The following is a 19,494-nucleotide window of genomic DNA, read 5'->3' on the forward strand; positions in this document are numbered from 1 at the left end:
GGACCTTTTTATTCCAAAATTCGGCTGCTGAACACAAACTCTGAATCTTTATTTTTAATTTTATTGTGCATTTGTAAGGCGCTTATATATCAAGAAATTGTGTTTCAAAGCACCCACATGGCAAAGGGGAGGGAACAGGGGATAAAAGACATACCATAACACTGATGAATAAGAAAGAGGCTGTCCTAATAGGCCTTGTGAGCAACGTGCAAGTGCAGGGAGAGAGAAGGAACATGCCAAGGGGGTAAGTGCTAGAGGTTCCAGAAGGGGAGAGGGGGGAGTGCTGGAGAGTCTGTTGCAGGCAAGGGAGAGCTTGGCAGAGAGCACTAGTTGAAGAGTGGACACCTGCCAAGAACCATAAGTACAGGCCTTTGGGACAGACAGCGAGTGGGTGCCCAAAGGCAAGTGCTGGGAAATGGCAAAGGCTGAAGCCGAATGGAAGGCCAGGACCCTGAAGGGCACAAGGGCCCAGGCCACCAATCTCAGCTACTGTGGGACTTAGCATAGGAGGGAGAGGGGGAAGGAGGAGGTGAAGAGGAAAGTCTTGATGAGCTTCTGGAATTTGAGGAGATCCAGCTCAAGACAGAACGATGGAGGCTGTTCCAGAGGAGGGAGCCAACTGAAGAGAGATTGGCCACTAGCTCGATGTTTAGAGAAGCACTTGACACGCAGAGAGTTGGAGCCGGAAGAGCATATAGATCTAGAGGGAGAGTATTTGGTGAGAGCAGGTTCTAGATAGTGTGGTCCCTGGCCCCAGATAGCCTTATTGATGATACAGGGGGATTTCAATTTAATCCTTGCAGCAACCGGGAGCCAGTGGAGAGCTTTGAGCTGGAGAGATACGGTCCCTGGACTTGAGGCCAAGGATAAGACTTCCAGCCCTATCCTGATAAATTGGAGGGGGCGTAGAGAGGAAGAGGTTAGATTAAGGAACAAGCTGTTAAAGTAGTACAGCCTAGAGAGTACTAGAGCTCTGGAGACATTGAGTTTCTGGGGAAAAAAAAAAGAGTAAAGGAAGGATACCTCTGGAGGAGGTGGAGTTGAAAATGGCAAGGTCCAGGATTTGAGGGAGGAAAGAGAGGAGTCAAAGATAACTCCAATGTTTCTGGCTTCAGATGCAGGAGAAGTGGGAGAGCCCATGGAGGCTGGCCAAAGAAGTGAGGGAAAAGGGAACAGGCGTCCCAATGGGAAGGATTCTCAGTCTTGCTGCCATTGAGGCACAGGTCATTAGGAGGTACACCAGGACTGGATAGCAGATAGGGGCCAGAAATGGTGGAGGAAGTGGGGAGAGAATCAGACAGAAGTTTGAAGAGTTGGGTGTTGTCTACAAAACACTGGAAGTGAGTGGAGAGGAGTTAACCAAGTGGGACCAGACAGACGTTAAAGAGCCAGTTTGAAAGGTTGAAGCCCTGGGGAATGCCACAAGTGGAGATAGGGGTGGTCAAGGAGAAAGAGCCCAGGATAACCTGGGAGGGACGGTCAGTGAGGAAGGAGGTCAGCCAGTCCAGTGCCCGCTCAGAGATGCCAAGTGTATCATGGAGTAGTTATATGAGGATGGAGTGGTTGACCATATCAAATGCAGAGGAGAGATCAAGTAAACAATGGTTGAGCTAGAGTAAAGAGATGTGAGCAATTCTTCATGGGTGTTCAGGAGAGCAGTTTCCGTGCCTCTGGATGCTCTGAATCCAGATTGATGGTCGTGTAGGCAACCGTGTTTAGTATGCTGGGTCAGTTGGGGGAAGACCAGCTTCTCCAGAAGATTGCCAAGCAAGGGAGTGAGAGATCGGGCAGTAGTTAACCGGACACAAAGGATTGGTGGAAGGCTTTTTCACAAGGGGGCGCACAAGAGAGTGCTTGAGGGCAGAGGGAAAATACCCAGTAGCAAAAAGAAATCAGCAAGTGCAGGGGCAAGTGAGCCGATGTAATGTTTGGAGAAGACCTTCATAGAGCAGACACACTAGTGACCTCATCCAAAGTGAAAGGAAAGAAGGAGAGGATGGCTAAAGGGGAATTGGAGGCCAGGGGTTGCAGGGGGATGGGAGGAGGAGCGGGGGACTGGAATGAAGAAAGTACTCAGGATGGCCCGCGTTTTACCAGAGAATTGGGTGGTCAGTGCCGTGCAGAGGTTCTTGGAGGGAAGAGGCGAGGTGGCGACTGCAGCAGGATTGACTATTACTTTGATGCAATACTTTTATTAATGTCTAATCGTTTGACCATGAAATCTGCCACTTTTGCCCGAATAGAATTGGAAATAATGAGTTTGTATGGTGAAAATGGATTTATTTTAGAGGAACAAGATAATCTGACCATGGCCCTAAGAGATTTGAAAAGGAAAGCAGAGTTATGGGATAGAGGCCAGTTTATTGATAAACTATCCATTAAAACAAAGTTTAAAGTATATGTGAAACAAGGTTTTAGATCCCTGCATTGTTTTAATTATCTTACCAAACATCTTTCATTGGAAATAAGGATCTTTATTTTAAGACTGCGATTTAATCAGCTCCCAAACAATGAAATAGTGGGTGCCTGGCATAACGTCAACCACAATCAAAGATTATATAGGCTTTGTAAAGTGGAGGTGGAATCGATTAGTCACATGCTTACTTCTTGTGGAAAGCTATTACTTATGTACTTGAGGGGATATTTGTTTTTTATCCATATCACTGAAAACATTTCATCAGATCAGTTCTGGGATCTATATTCTCAAGTGATTCTATGGTTATACCAATTGTCGCTTTTTATATTTGAAAAGAATTCCTGAAAGTATGAAATTAATCACTGTGGTCATTTTGTAATTGAGATGAATGCAAAGTATTAACACTAAGGGCCTGATTCACAGAGGCGTTTTATAAGGGCGCAATCCCATTTGAAAACGTTCTGTGAATCAGCCCCCAAGTGTTTTTAAATGGGGGGTTTTCCTGGATAAATATGAAATGGTATACATGGCATTGTCTTTTAATTAAATGTGTTGGTTTGTTGATTATGTGTTTATGGATAAGGTTTGTAATAAACCAAGTAAACAAAGAAAAATAAATAAGGATATTGGAAAGGAAACGCGGAAATACGAGTTGTAAATTAAACAAATGAGATTTATATTGGTGTGGGTGGCAGGGAACCTATTCAGAGATAAATGGATGGTGGAAGAAGGATTGTACAAGTCTGAGTCTCCTAATGTGTGGCTAGAGGTCCTTTTCGGTCATGAAATTGTAGGTTTCCTTCAGAGTGCCATAATCCAGAGCCCAGACACATTCATTCATACCAATGTGGGGCAGTAGATGCAACCCTATTTACGTGATGGTGCTGCTTCATCCATTTAATGTCACAAAAGCTTTTCCAAATGAGGTTCAATTCGAAAGGAGCAGGTGGACATAGCTTTACTACCATTCTTAAACGAGCGTTTACAAAAAAAAAAAGTTTTTATTTATAGTGCAGTTTGAAGGAAACCGACAATTTCATGACAGAAAATGACCCATTGCCGCCAGCAGCGTGTGGTTTAGATCTCTAGCTCTTCTTTTTCAATATGTAGCGCCCATTTAACTTTGCTTTTTATCACGAACCAGTCTTAAAATCATTTGTCCCATGTTGCAGTCAATTATTTTGTCCAAGTACTATTAGGTATTATGAAGGATTGTTGTACTCCTTGGGACTGTGTATTACAATTAGCACCCAGAAATGTTTGGCTTGATTTGGCAGTAGGTTTCGAAGCATAATTTGACCATGTGTCTTACGCATGAATTTTCGTCCACATGACCAATGTCTATATTTATGAATTTTTTCTTTTACAATTTAAAGGTTTGGGTCTCTAAACCTTTGGCTTTCAAGTCCCGTATTTTTTTTCTGCTGCGTTTTTTTCTGCATACGTTTCTTCATTGAAAGTATGAGAGTGGATCTTTAATACTGTGCGTTCCTTGGATTTCGGGGGATGAAGGTCCCATGGAAATTCAACAAAGCTTCCAGGTGAGAATAGGGTTTGCATATCGAATTCTAAGCCGCATTCACCACTATGCTCTAATTTAGTATTTAGTTTTGAGCCCTGGTTGCCAAAACAGACAATACGATTACCTTGTGTGTTTACTTGCAATTTTGAGGTGTTTGAGTTTTGAATTTTAATCTTTTCCATGAGCAATGAGGCTTGAAGTGAGCTATGATCACTGTATTTCAAAGGGTTAACATTGAACCAAAGACAGCACTGAAATAGTTTGACAGACACTATTATATGATCAATTGGTGTATTTGGCTTTGCAGTTCATCCACGTTGGTGCCGGGAGTAGATCAGCGCTTATATTAGCATTAACAATAATTAGATTCCAATTGGAAAACAAATTTCCCCATAATTCTCCATAAAAATGTTTAATGCTAGATTTCAAAGACTGCCCAACGATGGGTGGGCAATGTGCATTGCAATCACCACCCATACAATTAGGTCATCAGAGAATAAGATGTTTGCCTCAGTGAGAATGGTGGATAGGTCCTCGAAAAATGATAATCCCCTGCGAGCATATATTGATCATTAGCAGGCCTCTTGTTGTTTTGCCCCACCATATGACACATCTAATGGCTAGAATACCTGGTATTTCATGGCTTATACAATTTACATCGTGACCTACAGTATTTCTAATTGCAATCCCTAGGCCCCCAGAAAGTCGGCCTCCATTGATACAAGTTGCTGGCTGAGAGATGGTAGTAAACCCATCAACATTTATTTCTTCCATGAGCCACATCTCCTGGAGGAGTCCCAAATCTTGGTCTTTAAAGATGGATCGGCTAGTAGCTTTTTCTCTTAATGATGTGGGCCCTCTTGTGTTCCAGCTCTGGAGCTTTAGTTCCTGTTTTCCCTAGAGCAGGTCCTCGGATCAAGCATTTGGCTAGCGCTAGGTGCCGGTATTGGCTATTTGGCAGTCGCCTTTTTGCCAAGAAATGCAAGCATTTGGATTTCTAATTAATAAACATCCTCAGTTTCTGCACGTGATCGATTGATCATTTAACAAGTGAGCAATACCACTAGTGTGCACATTTCATACTCGTCCAGAGTCTCATAGTGAGAAGTGCGATCATTTCGATAAGGATGGCACAGTGTACTTAGTTGGAACCACTCAGTGACTATAATACAGCGGTACTGCTTTCGCGTACAAATTGAACCTGGCATTGAGTATACAGGTAGTAAAGAATACCTGGAGCTTTTTCCCCTTGCATGATACGAACGGGCAAAGCGGCTGTGGAAGAATTACAGTGCTAGATTTACATGTTGCAATGACTACATTTTGGTATTGCAGATTGCAGGACAGTTCATATTCTGCAGGTACTGTGAGATCTGGCGTTAAAACCAGTAATATGGTGTCCCTGAAAGTAGTGCAACTGCGTTGTTGTGGAATACATTAGCAAATGGCTTTTCTGAATCCAATATCCTCTTACTGTAACATCATTAAAGAGGGTTTGAAATTCATAACCTTACAATGACAACACAAAGAAGGGGGCACAGCTTTTTCTTTGCTAGGTATTGTGTCTCCTTTTTGGGTTGCTCTAATGTCATGGGAGAGGAAACCTGCTTTTTTTTGGGTCATAGATTGTTCCATCGTGCATCCACCCTCCAGACCCCATGCAATGTTTCACAGTGTTAATGCCTGGGGTGGAAAAGAATGGGAGTTGGGCTATACCCATGGAAGTCGAGGGGAGTAGATTTCAACTACAGAGTTTATGCAAGCTATGCCATACTACTCCAGCGTCACTCCTTCATTTGGAGACATTCAGAAACCCAGTGTAGATTATTTACCCTTAGTGGGCAACTGCCCAACTATAATTCTATACATGGCCGCTAACGATTAGTTCCTACTTAGTATTAGGTATTTCTAGAAAACTGTGCATTCTTACTAAGCAATTGATAGAAAGTAAAAAAAAAAAAAAATACATTAAAAAAAAATAATAAAGAAGAGAAGGACAGGGTACCTCAAGGATATGATCTCCAGGTGCAATTCTCCCATCCAAGGCAACCAGAGAATCCCTAAGAACTTCCTGAATAACAATGTTCCCCAGTGGGGTGTCTTTTCCACCTACAATCCGCATACCCAGCTCCTCTTCTGGATCCTCTCGATTAATTTCCACTGTGTTAGTTTCGGCCACAAGACTAGTTCGCCGCTGATCTACATAAAAAGAAAATGAAAAACACTCAGTGTGGAGCAAACTAAATACTTTAAAGATAATTTATGGCATTACTTTATCTACTTTCTAACCCCCTGAACAAAAATCATAAACCAAAGTTTGTCTTGTCCACAATTACTCCAAATCCGAGACCTTAACATTTCTAAAAGCAGAAAGAGGTTGGCAAAGGTTATATCTCCGGGTTACTTACCAAAGTTTAAGTACATTTTGCATGCTCTATAAGAACACAAAATCCTGACACTACTGCCAATGCTCTATTTGTCCGCAGGACTTGATAGTATAGATGGTCCATAGTGTGGACCCATGAGATATTAATAAACGAGCGGTCATTTCGGACCACACCTTCGGATGGTTTTGCTGCCTCTTGAATTGAAGGATGCAACAGGAGAGGTTAGGTCCTTTCTTGTCCTCAAAAGTGCTGGTGAAACGTGGGATTCCTCAGGGGTCCCCACTGCTGCTTAACATCTATATTATACGGCTAAAAGATTGGAGCTTCTGTTCCCTTCATATGCTGAGGATACCCATATGTATCTTAATGTAAATGGTTCAGAAGATGAGGGGAACGAAGTAGAAAAGTGGATGCTGGAAAACGGCCTCCAGCTTAATCCCAACAAAAGCCATGTCTTCCTCTTCGGGCCCAGGAACAAACTTTGTAGCCATGAACTATGTTGTCCTCCTACACGTTTCACACTAGTTTTGTAACCCAAACTATTAGTAATGGCTATTAATCACTCACATAAATATGCCTCTTTTTCAGACAACTTCGAATTTATCAAATCCTGATCGATGACCTAGTTTGGCTAGAACACCACAACCCAATCACAAATACCATTCATCCGCAAACCTGTCCCAGCTCTACGTGAATCCCCATTTGTTTGTTCTGTACACGCCATCACTTAGTGGAGCAAATTAAAAGCAAATAGATGATGTTTTGGAAACCCAAGGCAGGCATTACGGCAATTCCCACCAAGACTCCACTCTTCAAAACCACGTCTACAGTGGTGACTTGGCGCTGTATAAATATTTGCTAACATAACAATTAGGCCACCTCCTATTTTTCAAAATTGCTGGCTAGAACCTATTCCCACTTCAAACTCTTCACTTTGCCTTTCCCACTACCCCTCAGATCACAATCTTGTTAACCCTGGCACAGGCACAATGCAACACACCTTTCACAAGCCTCAGCACTCTAAATCCATTAAGGTGGTCATTGGTGCAGTGTAAAAGCTGCAAAGATCCTTAGGAGGGCATGGGCAGATCTTAGAAGGCCTGCCAGGACAAGCTCCTAGCCGTTTCTCGACGCTCCCCAAGATTTTGATATTGACATAAGAAGCAAAAGGAGAGAGGAGTTCCGGTGGACCAGATAATCCTAGGAGGCTGCGTTAAGTGAGTCCTTTCTATGTCAAGCAACGCAAATTGTGTCATATCCACAGGTAGGAGTTTTTGCATTAAGGTCAACCCTAAAATGTAGGGAGCGTGAAACCTCGGAAAAAGGGCTCTGGCTTAAAGCCTGCTAAGCAGCTAATCATTCAGCAAGGAAATAGTAAAGTTTGTTGAACATTCTCAAGGTTGAAAAACCTTGAGAAACTGTCAAGACCAAGTTATCAGAATCTTTTCTTCCCATTCCGGTGGGTTACACCAACAGAGGATTAGTTTCGAGAGTAGGGACTAAGCAACGAGGGTAGAGAAGGGGAGCATGTACAGTGCAGAACTGTCCATAACGCAGCAATAACGTGAACCCAGCATGGCAGCTCATACAGTGGGGGCTGCAGGCAGGGGATGGTGAAGTATTTACATCCTCCTGCTAAACTGGAGACATTAGGGTATCCTCGACTTCTGGGCAATGGTTTCTGGGCTAAGGCTAGACTGCTTTGGTTTCCAAGTGAAAAGGAGAGATCCTGTTCTCCATTTCTCAAATGAAGAGTGCAATCTTCATAAACGAGGACAAAGCGCTAGCTAACAAGAATGCCTTAGTCTCCTCATTGAGACGCCTGAGCAATCTTTTTTTGGCAAGAGGAAAGGGAAGGCAAGGCGAGCCACAACCATTAAGTAGCTAAACAGATGGTTAGAATACAGATGTTTCAAAATTGAGGTTATTCACCTTTGCAGGGACATTTTATGTGAGACTAGTTAGCTAAAAGACGTCCAAGTCTCATACGTAGCGATTTCATTTTTCAAGCCTCAGCGATTCCTCCATTTCACATCAACGTAGTGGAGCTGCCCTTTGAGCTTGCATCAAACCCTTTTCCTTTTACCAAGCTTCAGCCATTTAGTGCAACCCTGCAAGAGGAATGTGCAGGACACTACATCTGGATGACATGATTTGTATGTTGTAACACTAGCAGGTCCTTCACAGTAAGGTGGAGGTAATCTATTTTCTAGGACTAGCAAGTAATTAGGTGGAAAATAAGGCTTATTTGTGCCATAAAATAGCATTCTTGGGGTTTCCAGTGGGCACAAACAACACTGAAAGTCTCGATTCAGAACGTGCATGTCATCCAGGTGGAGATCTGTGCTAATTTGGCAAATGAGGATTACTCTCAGAAGTGGCCAGCATGGTGGGGCCCGTTACCTTCTTCAATAAAGGCTACCTTCCCAAAGCTCCTGCATTACAGGCCAGTTAAACAGCTACAGGTTGGCATCCGAGGAAACATCTATCGTACACACAGACAATTTCACCAGAGTCAAAAGTTTAGGACAGGACTCAAAGAGCAACTAGAACACATGGAATGTGTGTTATGGCAGAACTAGTAATTTAAGGGCAAGTGAATAGACCTGGCTATGTTTGTTGTGGAATTAACTTCATAGGGGATAAGTGGTCACATCTGACTGAAACAGTTAGCCACTCCTTTTAAATCGAATGGTGAATTATTGTGTTGAGAGCTGCATTCTTTTGAAAATAGGCAGCATCTTGGTGACAAGAAGTGTCAACTGTTTAGCCAGCATACTGTCTAGCTGTTGGCAGAGTTGGAACACATTTGACAATACTGCCTCGTCAGACCAATTTCTGTACAATAAGAAGAACTTCTGGAATTGTTCAATGTAGTAGCAGATGTCACAGATGGCCCTAAGGAACAAGTTACTTAGCTGTAACTGTTCTCCAGCATGGGTGTGGCATGGATTCACATGCTCATGAATATTCCCCGTCGTCAGGCCGGGAATCCTCGGTAAAGAAAAAAATCATTATCAGTTTTGTTTCGTTTCTGATCTGTCTTTCTTAGTAGCAACCAATCACTGCTCTCTGGTTCATACTGCCCCCCAGCCAATGACTGCCCTCTACCTAAGCCCCTCCCCTGGCAGCATCCTCAGATTTGGCAGCATGTAAAGTGGCAGTATGACCAAGTGAAGAGCCGCAGAGGGGTAGGCGGGAGGGTTCGCATGTGAATCCAAGTCAGACCCATGCTGGAGAACAACAGTTACAGCTAAGTAACTTGTTCCTTCTCCAGCATGGGGTCTGGCATGGATTCACATGCTCATGAATATAAGAATACATAGCAGTACACACATGCACAACCACGGGATGTGGCAAACGGCTCAACATTAAGCATTACATAAACACAACATTAAGCAACTCTTACCTCCTCACCAGGCCCACCTTCAGGCGAACAGGTTGCGCAGCACTGCTTGGCCGACCCTGGACTCCTCCCTGGAGTCCCAATCGACACAGTAGAATCTCGTGAAGGTGTGCGTTGACCTCCACGTAGCAGCCCTGCAGATGTCCAGTAGGGGCACACCAGAGAGGAACGCCGTGGTAGCAGCGATCGCTCTGGTCGAATGGGCTCTCGGGCGGCCGGTTTGCCAACCGGTGACAATGCATGATGCAGCCGGAGAGCCATCTGGAAATGGAAGCCTTCGAGGGAGCCTTCCCTTGGTTCACAGTTCCAAAGTTTACAAACAGCTGCGATGTCTACCGAAAACTCTTTGTGCGGTCCACGTAGAACTTAAGCGCTCTAGCTACATCCAGCGAGTGCAAAGTCCTCTCGGCTGGTGACAAAGGCGACAGGAAGAAAACTGGTAACACCAAGGGCTCGTTGAGGTGGAAGTCCGACGGCACCTTGAATATAAAGGAGGGATGCGTCCTCAGCACCACCCTCGTGTCGTGAAAAGTCAAGTATGGAGGCTTGCAGGATAGGGCCTGGAACTCTCCCACTCGTTGTGCGGAGGTGATGGCCACAAGAAATGCTGTCTTCCACGACAGGAACTTCAATGGCGCCGAATGCAGAGGCTCGAATGGTGCCCCCATGAGCCTGGTCAGCACCACTTTGAGCTCTCACGCCGGGGCAGGGACCTTCACCGGCGGGAACGATCGGAACAGTCCCTTAATAAATTCCTTCACCAGACGATAAGACCACAAAGACGCCCGTCCTGTAGTTCTGGTGTATCGGGAGATCGCAGCCAGATGTATCTTGGTGGAGGCATGAGCTAGTCCAGCCTTGGCCAGGGACAGTAGATACGGCAGCACTTGAGGGGCCGTAATCCGTAGCGGGTTAATCTTCTGTGCACGGCACCAGACGGAGAACCTCTTCCACTTGTGTCCGTAGCACTTGAGATTTGAGGACACTCTGGCTTTTGCAAGAACCTCTCTGCAGTCAGCCAGGATAACGTACCCTCCAAAATCTAGTGCTGCAGGAGCCAGGTCTGCAAGTTCAGCGACTCCGGGTCGTGATGAAGGATGGCGCCTCCTTCTCCGGCAGCTTGACTGGTGGGGACGCTGACAAGTCCAGAAGGTCCGGGAACCAGATTTGTCTCGGCCACGCCGGTGCAACGAGGATCATCCTGCACCGGGACCTCTTGAGCTGGTTGATGAGTCGGAGCTGCAACGGCAACGGAGGAAACGCATATAGGAACAGGCCGTCCCAGGGGAACGAGAAAGCATCGCCCATGCTTCTCGGCTGGGGAAACCTGCTGGCGAACCTCTGGCACTTGGAGTTCGTCGCCGTCGCGAACAGGTCGATCTGGGGTTTGCCCCATCGCTGGAAGAGTCGATCCACTTGATCTTGACGCAGTTCCCACTCGTGGCACGAGCGCAGCTCCCTGCTGAGTGAGTCGGCAATGGTGTTCTTTATCCCTGCCAGATGAAAGGGTACCAGAAACACCCCTTGGGTGATGGCCCAATGCGACAGGTCCTGGGCTTCCTTGGACAGAGCTAGGGATCTGGTTCCTCCCTGCTTCCAGATGTAAAACGTTGTGGTGGTGTTGTCGATGAAGATCCTCACCACCTTGCCCTTGAGGGACGGGAGAAAGGACCCGAGGGCCCAGAACCTTGCACAGAGCTCCAGGATGTTGATGTGGAGCGGCTTCTCCTCCGGGAGCCAAAGGCCTCTTGCGTGAAGATCTCCGGTGTGCGCTCCCCCACCCCTCCAGGGAGGCATCCGTAGTCACCGTCACCTGGTGAGTCAGTGTCTGAAAGTCCTTGCCCGCCGTCAGATGAGCGCGGGTGCCCCACCACCGGATCGCTTGTCGGAAAGTCTCGCTGAGATGGATCCTGTCCTCTAAGCTGCCCGCCGCTTGGTTCCAGCGGGCGTCGATAAACTCCTGTAGAGGACGCATCCGAAGCCTACACAGGCGCACAAGATAAATACAGGAGGACATCATCCCGAGGATTGACTTGATGGACCTCACCCTGGCCACGTCCGTGGCTAGTAGACCCTGCACCTTGCCCAGGATGGCCTTTGTCCTTTCCTCCGACGGCGAGGGCAGTCGCGCCACTGTATCGAGCTTGGCTCCCAGAAACAGTCCGACCTGCGACGGGACCAGGTGGGATTTGGGGAAGTTGATGGAGAACCCCAAGTCCGTGAGCAGCTGGACAGTCCTCGCTGTGTGTTCTATGGCGAGCTCCCTTGTCCTTGCTCGGATGAGCCAATCGTCTAGGTAGGGGTAGACGTGGATCCCCTGCAAGCGCAGCCGCACCGCCACCGGTGCTAGGCACTTGGTGAATACCCTGGGAGCCGACTTCAGTCCAAACGGGAGGGCCTTGAACTGGTAGTGCGTCATTGGACTACAAACCTGAGGAAGTTCCGGTGTCCTTTTAGAATGGGGATGTGGAAGTACGCATCCTCCAAATCCAACGACGACAGGAAGTCGCCTTCCTCCAGCTGTCCCAGAACGTGCCGGAGGGTAACCACCGGAACCTCTGTGCCTTGATGTACCTGTTTAGTCGACGCAGGTCGAGGATGGGGCGCCATCCTCCCGTCTTCTTTTTTACGAGGAAGTATCTTGAGTAAAATCCGGAGCCCCGGAGCCTCTTCGGGATGAGCTTGATGGCACTCTTGAGCATCGCCCTTACCTCCAGCAGTAGTTGAGGAACGTGGTTTTCCTTCCTGGCCACGGGTGGAATGGGGGGCACTTTTTTAGAAATTCGAGGGCGTGCCCCGGGGCCAGGGCATCCAGCACCCAACGGTCGGTGGAGATTCACTCCCACACGCTGACGAACTTCGCAAGCCGGCCTCCCACCAGGGTGCTTCGGTGGGGGCCAGACGCAACGGCCAGTTCAGTCCTGCTTGGAGGCCGCCTTGGCCTCCCTGGCGATGAGGGCGAGATCCCCCAGACTTGCCTCGTCCCCTGTAGGCTTCTTGCAACGAGGATCGGGCCGCCTGGCTGTACGTAGAGGAGCCACTGCCTAATTCCTTGGAGGCAACTTGATTGCCTCCGGAGTTCCGAAAGGACGGCCGTCGTTGCTGAAGAACTCCTAGGGCCCGAGCCATCTCCGTGTCGGTCTTGATGGCTTGGAGGGACTCATCCACTGTCTTCCCAAACATATTGTTCCTGTCGAAGTGCATGTCCAAAACCTTGGCTTGCATGTCTTTGCCGGAAATCCGTCGCCTTGAGCCACCCCCGCCGTCTAAGGCAAACGCCGTTGCCCAACTGGCGGAAACCAGTGTCGGCAATGTCCATGGTCACCGTTATGGCGTGGTCCGACGCCACCTCGCCATCCTGCAAGATCGCCAGGGCCTCCGCCCTCTTGTCATCCGGTAGGAAGTCCAACAGGGGGGCAATCTTGTACCACAATTCCCTGTCGTAGCGGGCCACGATCGCCAGGGCGTTGGCTGCCTTAATCGTTGTCGCCGCCGACAAGATGACTCGTCGTCCCATTGCATCCAGTTTCTTTGCCTCATCGTCTGGCGGGGAAGTAGAAGTCGAGGCCGATGCCCCCCCGCTTTCTTCTTGGCCGCTGCCGAGACGACCGAATCCGGGGTCGGTTGCGCCCTAAGGCACAACGGGGCGGCGTTGGGGACCCGGTACTTCTCGTACCGGTCTCTCTTAGCAGGCGTCGTGGACGGGTTAAGGAGAGCAAGCCCCTTGTCCCAAATGTCATCCAGCAACGGCACCGGGAGGACCGTCTTCCTCTTGGCCTCGCGCCGCTGGTAGAGGAAGCCTTCCTTCTCTTCGGGGCAGAGCTGGAAAAGCTTGGACGCCCTGGCAATCATGGCCTGAAACGAGCCAATTTAGTCAGGCGGGTAAGCACGAGGAATCGGCGACGGGAGATCCGTCCCGTCGTCACCACCATCGTCGTCATCCGTCCCCGTCGTGGCCGTATCTGTTCCTGTGTCATCCCTCGGGATCGGGGAAGGAGACAAAGGCTGAGAGGGCCGTGAGGGCTGACAAGGCGGGGCTGGATGGAACCTCCTCTTGCTTGGAGGGCTTCCCGACGGGCCCAGCTCATTCGGGTCGTCTGTCGGGGGGAGAGGCAATCTGGTCCTCATCTCCGTGCATAAGGCCTGGATTGCTGTCAAGATGGCCGCCGAGTTGTCCTGTGGCTCGGGCCGCTACGGGAGCGACGGTTGCTCCTCCTCCACGGGAGCCTCGTCGTCGCCACCCTCGCCCTCGTCGGGATCCCTCCCGTGAGAACGGGCCTCTTCCAAATTCTTGTCAAGTCCCTCTTCGACTTCTACCAGCTCCTCCTCGGAGGCTGTGTCAGTGTCCGTAATGGCCACCGGCCCCCCTCTGTCTCCACCGGGGTCTTCACGGGGGTCTTCTGGATGGGCTTAAAAGAGGATTCCTTCCGGGGAGGCAGGGAAACTCTGGGCCCCCGAGGCCGCCACCACTGGGGTAGCCTCCGTAGGCTTCGACAGGGCCGCAGCGACTCCCTCAATAGAGGCCTTGGCCGGGTGAATCAAGGCCTTCACCACCTTGGGCGTGCTTTAGGCCTTCACCTTAGGCGGGAGGGTCACTGCCTCGCTCCCCCTCGGTCGGTTCCTCCGAGATCAACCGGGGCCTCTCCAGAAGCTTAGCCGGGTTCTCGGATTTTCTCTTCCCCGAGCCAGAGCTTTGGGGCTCTTGGTTGATGGCATCGGCGAAGGTGTGCCCTTGCCTGGCAGCCGAGGAGCCCGACCGTTCGGCACTCCCGGTGCCTGCTGACTTGCGGTGCTTCGCCTTCTGTTGGGACCCCGTCGCAGGGGCGCCCTCACAGGACTTAGAAGACCGCTCGGACTACTTCTCACCTGCTGGGCTCTTGCCTTCCAGCCAGTTGGCGAGACTGGTCCGACGATCCCTCATGGTCCGTTCCGACATGCTCATGAAAAACGCAGTATCCTTCTCCACGTGCGTTTTGTCTTCGTGAAGGCAGTAGAGGCACCTCGAGTGCTCGTCCTCGTGAACAGGTTCTGTGCTTGCATCCAGAGCAGTTCCTGAACAGCTTGCCGGGCGTCGAGTTTCCTTTCTCCTGGGCCATGTCCACGAGGTAGGCCTCAAACTTCTGGAATCCTCCAAGAAGCGTAGCTCGATGAAAACTTCACCCTTGAGGGGCGTAGAAAATTCCGAAACGGGTCCCCGTTGATCGGATGTAGAAACGGTGGAGCTTGAGGCTTGATTTAATCTCTTTGAAAAAGCACAAAACGCAGTAAAAGCTCGAGAGCTAAAGCACGAGGACTCCCAACACTTGAACGTGCGGTAAAAATCTGAGGATGGCTCCCAGGGGAGGGGCTTAGGGAGAGGGCAGTCATTGGCTGGGGGCAGTATGACCCATAGATCAGTGATTGGTTACTACTAAGAAAGACAGATCAGAAACGAAACTGATACTGATTTTTTTCTTTACCGAGGATTCCCGGCCTGGCAGCGGGGAATATTCATGAGCATGTGAATCCATGCCAGACCCCATGCTGGGGAAGTGCACACCAACTCTCAGATTAGATTCAAAAGCTTTTATTTCAGTATGCAACAGGCCTAGTGGCAGTTCCTCGCACTCTCTCCCTAACTTAGGGATGAACAATCACACACTAACCCAGGAGCCCCTTGATCTTGTACGGATACTGGTGATCGGTAACCCCTACGACCTAAAAGCTATCTGTAGATAATGGTCTAAAGGCAAACCCCTTATCTATCTCGACTTGCTCAGGGTGGAATCTACTAGACACATAACCAGGACTACAGTTGTATAGTGCCTTTCATTCACTCTGGACCCTCGCCTGCTCTTCCACACCCCTCCACTCCCAACCCCATTCTATTCCCTCTCTCGCTGCTTCGCTACTCTCCACTCACTATTATTTCCTGCTGATGCTCCCCTCGCTATGATCTACCTCAATGCGATTGTCTAGCTCCACCCTCTGATGTTGTCTCTACTCTTCCTACACCACTATAATCTCCCACCTCCAGCCTTCCTTCTACTCCCACACCCATCTCCATTCTCCTACACCCACCACTCCTGTTCCCACTGCCACACTACTAGTTCTACTCCTCCCACCCCCAAACCTCTACTCATCCAACCCCCCCACCGTGTCACGGCTCGCTCCCTTCGCTCCCGTTCCCGCCACTTGGGGTCATAGTTTGGGGTTTATTCCCTACTGGACATTTCCTCCGAACCTTACTCTACAGTACTGTGATGAATTAGGAGCACTAAAACCCTATTTTCCAAGTTACTTCCCTTCCGGATCCATTCCAGGTTTTTGGCAGCCAGCATGCTACTTTAATCTAATGACTATGCTTTCCAGAATGACTATGCTTCCCAGAATGCCTGGCTCACTGCTTCACCTCCTCCCTTGCAGGACAAGGTTGGGTGGAGGATAGGCAACACCTGTGGCTGCAGGTGCAGCAGACGGCACACCTGAGAGGTGTGCTTGTTAAGCAGCTTTAAAAGCCTCAGTTTGCTTCAGTCCAGCGCTGGTCATTGTTGCAGCGTTCCTGTCGTGACTAGTCCCTTGTTCCTGGTTCCTAGTTTTTTGTGCCCAGTTCTAGTTAGTGTTTCTTGTTCCTTGTCCTGGAATTCGTATTTGTATGCTTAATTGATTTCTGCCTTCTGGAATTCCCTTTCTCTCTTTCTCTGTCTGCAGGCAGCCTTTCTCTGAGCTTTCCTTTTGCTGCAGCCCAATTGCCTGTGTTCACTGTTTCCTAGAAATTGTCCTTTGCTACTGAAAGACTTGATTTGATGCATTAATCTTCCCTTTACAGGTTTAGTTTCCTGCCTTTTCACCTTGGATGGGTGGGAAGGTTTCCCTTTTGATATCGTTTTCACTGCTCCTGATCCTTATCTTCTATTGGGATCCATGCCATGTTTTCCTTTACACTTTTGCATTTATTTCCTATTTTATTATTAGGTGTGGGAAGCTGTTGTAACTAGCTCCTGTGCGATTATCTTTTGTTTTCCTCACTGTTCTATTCCTTCTTGCCTCTTGACTTGGGTTTAGGTATTTAGTTATCCTCACTCTTTGCTTTTACTGCCTTCTGGGTTCTTGTTTGATTTACAGGGTTGTGGGTTTAGTACAGACTTTTGAGTACGAACATCCAAGTGGTCATTCCGGTCCTCGTGAGTACTGGCATTCATGTGGTCATTCCGGTCCTCGTGAGTACTGTTTCCAAATTCTTTATTCAGTACCGTCTAGAGTGTCATCTTACAGATTCTGTCCCTGCTTGCCCTCTACGTGGGCTTAGCGCTGTCAGTATCTGTAATAGCATAGTGGGTAAGGAGTTTGCCGACTTTCCTTTCAGTCATAAGGAGGTTCTAAGTGCTTACCCTACATTCCTTTTCATATAGTGGTATACACGAGTCTTGGGTATTGAATGCACGTTGTTAGATTCAAGGTTGTTTACTGTGTATTTTGTGCAAATTGCCCCTGCCATATCCATCGCCTTCTTCCTTTCCTGACACCACGCCACTACTCATACTCCACCCACCTCCACACCAAACCTCCTGCTCTTCCCACCTGCACACCACTACTCCTGCTCCTTCCAACTCCACACCACTGACAACTGCTCCTACCCATCCCACCGCCACACCACTAACACTCCACCCACTCCCACCTCCACTCCACCCTCTCCCACCTCCACACCACTACCACTCCACCCCTCCGTATCCTCACTCACCCTTCTTTTGCTCCCATTCTAACCCTTCATCCATTTCCTAGTCTCCCGATGACCCCTTATACACCATATACGCACTCACAACAGAACCACTATCTCACCAGTCAATACCTCACCTTTGCTATTAACTGCCTCCAAGTTGTTTACTCCGAATTGAAATTCCATTTTTCCCAGCCTTCCATTGGACCTGTTGGGACTGCAAATTGACTGTGCTCACATCTGTGGCACCTTATAAATCACCAATAAATGAGGGGCCTGGGAGTCTGAAGTTTGTCAATTTAGTATAGCATAAAATAAGGAGTCTGAGCCAATAAGTAGTTGGTGTGAATCACAAGAGAACCCACTTTTATTAACTTCTAAATTTCTTTTCTATATTTACTGAAAAAGGATATGTCTTCTCATCGCCTTGGAGTCTTCATGGGAGGTTTAATGACTGCAGACAAAACAGGTAAGTTCTTGGGGATCTTAATAGTCTTTATATTATCTCTCCCTTATGGTCTATGTCTCTCTCTTTCTCTCTCTGTTTTCTTCACGGTATCTTCCACAGCAATTCTTTTCCCTTCCTGTTGTATACTACCAATCTCTGTATTTCTCCTTCCCTTGCTTTGAAACAACTTGTCAGGAAAATAGTCTCTTTCCATTTATTTCTTTACTTCTCATATATGGTTATGTTTTAGATATCACAGTAGAGCTTCACTGAGGGTTATGAAGCATAAGGTTTTGTTGGCAGCTTGTTTTCTTTATCTACTTTCAAGCTTTGTCGTTACTCTGCTCTTTACACAAACTTTTTTCCTCAAAGTTCTCTTTCTCTCTCACTTTTCGGCAACTCCCTGTCCCTTCCCATTTTCTGCGGGACTTTCGCTCCGTCTGCTATTCAGGCACTCTCGCTCATTTGTTTGATCAAACACGGCCCTTCATACTTCTCTTAGAAATACATCCTTTCTCCATTGACGTGATTCAGTCGACATGCCTCCACATCCATCACTCTTCTCATGTATACTTTACGGTTTCTGGTCCGACGTAGTTTCCGACTCTTCTTCGCTTCCAACCTCAGCAGAGACTTCGGTTCTGGCTCTCTCCCTCTTCGCTGTGCAACGACGCTCCTCCTCTTTCTTTGGGATACTCACAACGGTCGTTCCCGTTCTGTTAGCACAGCGCTACTTAAATATTTCTTTATAATGAGCGACAACGGTCACCTATCTATAATATTTGTAAACGAGCGCAACAGCGCTACTTTTTCTGCTTCACACGTTGAGCGCAACAGCGCTGCCTTTCCTCCTTCATACAGGGTGAGCCCAACAGCTGTGTTTTTCTCGCTGCTCACTCGGCAACCTCGATCAACTAGACAAACTATTATTGTAATCCGCGCAACGTCGTAGACATTTTTATCTCTCCCTCACGTTGTCAGCTGTTCACCTCAGTAAGCCCAGCTGAAACCGTTGGGATTCGCCTCCTCCTCGTCAGCCCCAGTTTCCTAGGATACCAAAACATACAAGTCTTATTAGAGGAAAGTCCATACAGGATTTGCTTCCTGCTTCATATCCAAGCTTTAACAGTGTTTTCCTTCCCCGATACAGAAACATTTAGATGTATGAACAGCCCAGCACATTGTCACAGAGCCCAGAATAAGTCAGTGATAAGTTGTTTGGAGGATACTGAGGTATTCATCAAGTGATCTCTGCTCTCATCCACAATCGTTCTCTTACCACTGCCACCACTCTCACTGCACCATAATTTTCATCTACCGTTGCTGAGGTAGTCAACAGTGCAGATTATCCCTCCTACCTTCAAACGCTTTCCCTCGATAAGGACCCTGTACTCGGCTAGATGTTCTCTCTCGGATCGTTCCCTTCACCATCACCTCCCAGTGGGTGGACCTAGGCTTACTTCTCTTCAGTAAAGTCCTTGGGCTTTAACTTTCACCTCTTAGCTGACAATACTCAGCAGCCATTTGCCTCATGCACAACTCCTCAAAGACGGAAGTACTTTATCCCTGCCTCTAATGACAACTCCACTCGCTCTTCTTTCATCTTTCCATCTCCAACC

General features: G+C 48.1%; 1 protein-coding gene across 4 annotated transcripts in view; it reads right to left on the reverse strand.

The window, feature by feature from the left end:
- The window catches only part of LOC138480808 (ligand of Numb protein X 2-like), a 1,017,991-nt gene that overhangs the window by 323,012 nt on the left and 675,485 nt on the right, over nucleotides 1-19,494 (reverse strand). For all 4 annotated transcript variants that reach the window (XM_069612553.1, XM_069612555.1, XM_069612554.1 and 1 more), the window contains exon 4: nucleotides 5,944-6,137. In XM_069612553.1, the coding sequence (XP_069468654.1) occupies nucleotides 5,944-6,137 (194 nt within the window). The remainder of the gene's footprint in view (nucleotides 1-5,943; nucleotides 6,138-19,494) is intronic.

The sequence above is a fragment of the Ambystoma mexicanum genome, chromosome 5p (genome assembly GCF_040938575.1).
Source record: "Ambystoma mexicanum isolate Mex_15411 chromosome 5p, UKY_AmexF1_1, whole genome shotgun sequence".
Classification (NCBI taxonomy): Eukaryota; Metazoa; Chordata; class Amphibia; order Caudata; family Ambystomatidae; genus Ambystoma; species Ambystoma mexicanum.